Source organism: Rhinopithecus bieti, unplaced genomic scaffold, assembly GCF_001698545.2.
Source record: "Rhinopithecus bieti isolate Rb0 unplaced genomic scaffold, ASM169854v2 scaffold_64410, whole genome shotgun sequence".
NCBI lineage: Eukaryota > Metazoa > Chordata > Mammalia > Primates > Cercopithecidae > Rhinopithecus > Rhinopithecus bieti.
Window position 1 is genome coordinate 47246 of NW_016824239.1, and position 5551 is coordinate 52796.

Sequence of the window (5551 nt, forward strand, 5' to 3'; positions counted from 1 at the left end):
TGAGTGAAAGAAAGAGGGTTAAGGTTAGCTCCATACAAAGTCATATATAAGCAATACAGCTTTTTAATTTAGCTTTTATTTAAGAACAATGACCCTTTACCTATCACCAGCAGTATTACTAGCCTGGCACCTTGTATTACTCTATTCCTCATCGTTTTGAAATATGGTGCAACGACACTCAAAAGAGCTGTGCTACAAGAAACAACTTTCCTTTCTGTAATGCCCTCCCTTTTAGGATCACTAGGAGTCTGTACAATGCAATTCAGATTCCTGAATTAATTATCTTTCCTATTAGTGTTATCAAAACTCATAGCAGATTCCTGTATGTGCCTGTATGTTATGAGTTGGATAAACATTGGTGGACTTCATTTGGAGTGAATCAGAATGGGATTCCTGTGAGAAGCCAACACCCCTCTAAACAAGCTTTTGGAGCATGACATGGCTTGGGTGTTTTCTCCCCTCCAAATCTCATGTTGAAATGTGATCCCCAGTGTTGGAGGTGGGCCTAGTGGGAGGTGTTTGGATCATGGGTGTGGATCCTTGTGCATGTCTTGGTGCTGTCCTTGTGGTAATGAATGAGTTCTCACTCTGAGTTCACATGAGATCTGGTTTAAAAAAAACCTGGGTGCCTGGCACGGTGGCTCACGCCTGTAATCTCAGCACTTTGGGAGGCCGAGGGTGGCGGATCACAAGGTTAGGAGATGGAGATCATCCTGGCCAACATCTTGAAACCCCGTCTCTACTAAAAATACAAAAATTCATCAGGTATAGTGGCACGCATCTGTAGTCCCAGCTAGTTGGGAGGCTGAGGCAAGAGAATAGCTTGAACCCAGGAGGCGGAGGTTGCAGTGAGCTGAGATCACACCACTGCACTCCAGCCTGGGCAACAGAGCAAGACTCTGTCTCAAAAAAACAAAAAACAAACAAACAAAAAAACAACCTGGCACCTCCTCCTTCTCTCTCTCTCTTGTTCTCTCACCATGTAATATGCTGGCTCCTCTCCTCCTGCCATGATTGTAAGCTTCCTGAGGCACTCACTGGAAGCAGATACCAGCATTATACTTCTTGTACAGTCTACAGAACCATCAGCAAAAATAAACCTCTTTTATTTATAAATTGCCCAGTCTCAGGTATTCCTTCATAGCAACACAAACCGGCTAACGCAGAGGATAACCAAATGTTTATTAATGTCTAAAACTTGGATAATACCTTACCTATAGCACAGGTTTGCTCTGAGGATCAATTGAAAGAGTAAAATATCTGTTCTTTCCTTGAACAAAACTCTTGGCTTCGGGGATACACACACTGGCAACTTAATGAGTACCAACATGTGCAAAACACTGTGGTAGGGGATAGAGATCAGACGTGCCCCCTTCAGTTTAGGAAAAAATGAAATTGTTATGGGCCAGGGGCAGTGGCTCACACCTGTAATCCCAGCACTTTGGGAGGCTGAGGAGGGTGGCTCATGAGGTCAGGAAATCGATATTATCGTGGCTAACACGGTGAAACCCCGTCTCTACTAAAAATATAAAAAATTAGCCGGGTGTGGTGGCAGGCACCTGTAGTCCCAGCTACTTAGGAGGCTGAGGCAGAAGAATGGCGTGAACCTGGGAGGCGGTGCTTGCAGTGAGTCCAGATCGTGCCACTGCGCTCCAGCCTGGGCAACAGAGCGAGACTCCATCTCAAAAAACAAAAATAAATAAAATAAAATAAAGAAATTGTTATGGGTGCAATATATGATGTAGGTAGTAGTGTAAAAGGGGTAGGTATAAAAACTCTGTGGAATAGTTGATATTGGAGCTGAATGTTGAAAGGTGATTAGGTGTTTGTCAGGTAATCACGTGTGCACATGAAGTAAGTAGAGCAGAGCAGGAGCAACAACATAGAAGCTGATGTGTTCTGAAGCTGCAGATGCAGGTGATTAGAGGATAGAAGTACCAGAGATGTTGCAAGATGAGGTGAGGTGCACCCACAAGTTTATTATGGTGATGAGCAGCGGCGACAGTGGTGGCGGCGTCCCGGAGCAGGAGGATTCCGTGCTGTTCCAGCGGGGCACAGGCCAGAGCGATGATTCTGATATTTGGGATGATACAGCATTGATAAAAGCATATGATAAAGCTGTGGCTTCATTTAAGCATGCTCTAAAGAGTGGTGACATTTGTGAAACTTCAGGTAAACCCAAAGCCACACCTAAAAGAAAACCTGCTAAGAAGAATAAACGCCAAAAGGAGAATACTGCAGCTCCCTTAAAACAGTGGAAAGTTGGGGACAAATGTTCTGTCATTTGGTCAGAAGATGGTTGCATTTACCCAGCTACCATTGCTTCAATTGATTTTAAGAGAGAAACCTGTGTTGTGGTTTACTCTGGATATGGCAATAGAGAGCAGCAAAATCTGTCCGATCTACTTTCCCCAATCTCTGACGTAGCTAATAATATAGAACAGAATGCTCAAGAGAATGAAAATGAAAGCCAAGTTTCAACAGATGAAAGTGAGAACTCCAGGTATCCTGAAAATAAATCAGATAACATCAAGTCCAAATCTGCTCCGTGGAACTCTTTTCTCCCTCCACACCCCCACCCCATGCCAGGGCCAAGACTTGGACCAGGAAAGCCAGGTCTAAAATTCAATGGCCCACGACCACCACCGCCAGCACTACCACCCCACTTACTATCATGCTGGCTGCCTCCATTTCCTTCTGGACCACCAAAAATTCCCCACCACCTCCCATATGTCCAGATTCTCTTGATGATGCTGATGCTTTGGGAAGTATGTTAATTTTGTGGTACATGAGTGGCTATCATACTGGCTATTACATGGGTTTCAGACAAAATCAAAAAGAAGGAAGGTGCTCACATTCCTTAAATTAAGGAGAAATGCTGGCATAGAGCAGCACTAAATGACACCGCTAGAGAAACGGTCAGACAGATCTGGAATGTGAAGCGTTATAGAAGATAACTGGCCTCATTTCTTCAAAATACCAGTGTTGGGAAAGAAAAAAGGAAGTGGAGTGGGTAACTCTTCTAGATTAAAAGTTATGTAATAACCAAATGCAATGTGAAATATTTTATTGGGCCCTATTTTGAAAAACCATCTGTAAAAGACTGGGGTGGGGGTGGGAGGCCAGCACCGTGGTGAGGCAGTTGAGAAAATTGGAATATGGATTAGATTTTGAATGATACTGGATAATTGTTGGTAATTTTATGAGCTGTGAGAAGGGTGTTGTCGTTTATAAAAGACTGTCTTAACTTGCATACTTAAGCATTTAGGAATGAAGTGTTAGAGCGTCTTAAAGTGTTTAAAATGGTTTAACAAAATTTGATGTGATGCATATGTGGCAAAATGTTACGGAATCTAACTGGTGGACATGGCTGTTTATTGTACTTTTTTTTCTATCTTCTGTATGTTTAAAAGGATATAATAAAATATTTAATTTTTTTAAATTAAAAAAAAGATGTAGGTGAGGTATGTAGTAGTAAAATGGGGCAGGAATGTGAGATGCATAATCTTGGGAGCATTTCTAAGGAGGCTGAGTTTTATTCTATAGACAGGGAGAAGTCCATTTATACGACCTGAAGCAAGAAATAACATGATCAGCTCTACGTTTTCAAAAAGGGGAATAAAAAAACTGTGCTCCACATTATGGTGGTCATTTAGGTGAATGCAATTAAGAACAACAGTGACGGTACTGTTACATGACGGTTACAATGGCTGAAATTCCAAAACACTGGACAACACCAAGCTGGTGAGTATTGGGGAACAACAGGAACTCTCATTCCCGCTGGTGGAATACAACATGTAACTTTGGAAGATTGTTTGGCACTCTTACAGTATTCAAAATAGAAACAGCATTATACTCCTTGGAATTTGCCCCAAGTGAGTTTGAAAACCCATGTTCACCACAAAAACCTCGCATACAGATGTGTATGGAAGCTTTTTCATAATTTCCAAATGCTGGAAGCAGCGTAAGATGTCTTCAGTGAATGAATGTGTAAATATAATCTGTAGTTATACCCAGACAACTGGACGTTATCTCAGTCACCAAAAAGAAAAGAGCTATCAACCCATGAAAACGACATGAGGAACCTTAAAATGTGTGGTTACTATGTGAAGGAAGCAGTCTGAAAAGGCTGTATACTATAAAATTTGAATTAATGTTCTGGAAAAGGTAAAACTATGAGGATGGTGAAAACTGTACGCGTTTGCCAGGAGCTGAGGGGAGAGAGGAATGAATAGGCAAAGCACAGAGGGATCCGTAGCATAGCGTATGTATTGCTGTGTGGTACTGTAATGGTGGATCACGTCATTACGCATCTTAGTTCAAATCATCAAGAGTGAACTCCTAATTAGAATTACAAACTTCCATTTTTGTATGAAGAATGAGTGTAGTCACGGTGGGTTCCATCAGGTGTAACAATGCACTCTGGGTGCAGGTTTGTGATAGGAAGGCGCTGTGGGAGTGGGGGGCATATAGGAAACTCTAATTTCTGCTCAGTTCTACTGCTTAAAACATGAAATTCCTATCCAACAAAAGGAAATATTTCATGTTTTAGACGTAACTCTAGTTCATTTCCCTCATTTAGTTCCTTCGTTGTTGAGGTTTCATGGCATGCATTCTAAAATCAAACATAAAATTATCTAGAAACTTCTGCCGTTTGCTAAACATCATTGCTGAATAATGGTTAAAAATATGAACACCCTAATCTAGTTTTCATAATCTTTTTTCAAGTGAAAGAAAAAAAACGGCATCATGGACAGATAGGTTGAAAGAGTGAAAGGCAAGAATCGAGGATCAAAACTAGGCCATGAAAATTGCTCAGTTGAGAGCTAATGAAGCCATAAATTAAGTCCTAATCAGCGTAGATGGCATGGGTGACAAATTTAAACAATATTAAGAGGCCGGGCACAGTGGCTCATGCCTGTAATCCCAGCCCTTTGGGAGGCCAAGGTGGGCAGATCACAAGGTCAGGAGTTCAAGACCAGTCTGGTTAATATGGTGAAACCCTGTCTGTACTAAAAATACAAAAATTAGCTGGGCGTGGTGGTGCATGCCTGTAGTCCCAGCTACTCAGGAGGCTGAGGCAGGAGAATCGCTTGAACCCAGGAGGTGGAGGTTGCAGTGAGCCGAGATCACGCCACTGCAGCCTGGGTGACAGAGAGAGACTGGGTGACAGAGAGAGACTCTGTCTCAAAAAGAAAAAAAAAAAATTAAGAAGTCATATTGTCTAGAATTGGTCATTTCTAGGTGTCATGGGGTTGGGGGAAAATCCAAAATGATTGACAGATCATTATGAGTGATGGTACGAGGCATCTCTTTATCAAGATGAGGACTATAGGAAAGCAGGAGGTTTGTGGGAAAAATGATAAGTTTTGAGCATGTTGGATTTCAGATGCCTCTGGAGTATCATGCATATGAAGTGGAGATTACTAACAAAACCACAACCTTTAAAAATAACTGCTTCTTTAAACATGCTTATATTGTAGTGAGTTCAGTGATATCTCATATCCTTTGGTAGAAAAAATTGTAGACGATTTGTGTATGGCTCATTTCT

At 41.7% G+C, this 5551-nt stretch overlaps 1 protein-coding gene across 1 annotated transcript; it reads left to right on the forward strand.

The window, feature by feature from the left end:
• Positions 1 to 1982: 1982 nt before the first annotated feature.
• LOC108522114 (survival motor neuron protein-like) lies at positions 1983 to 2969 on the forward strand. The gene is given in 2 exon segments (XM_017862199.1): positions 1983 to 2712; positions 2715 to 2969. Coding segments are annotated over 2 exon segments (885 nt in total). The 3' UTR covers positions 2870 to 2969.
• The last annotated feature ends 2582 nt before the right edge of the window (positions 2970 to 5551 follow it).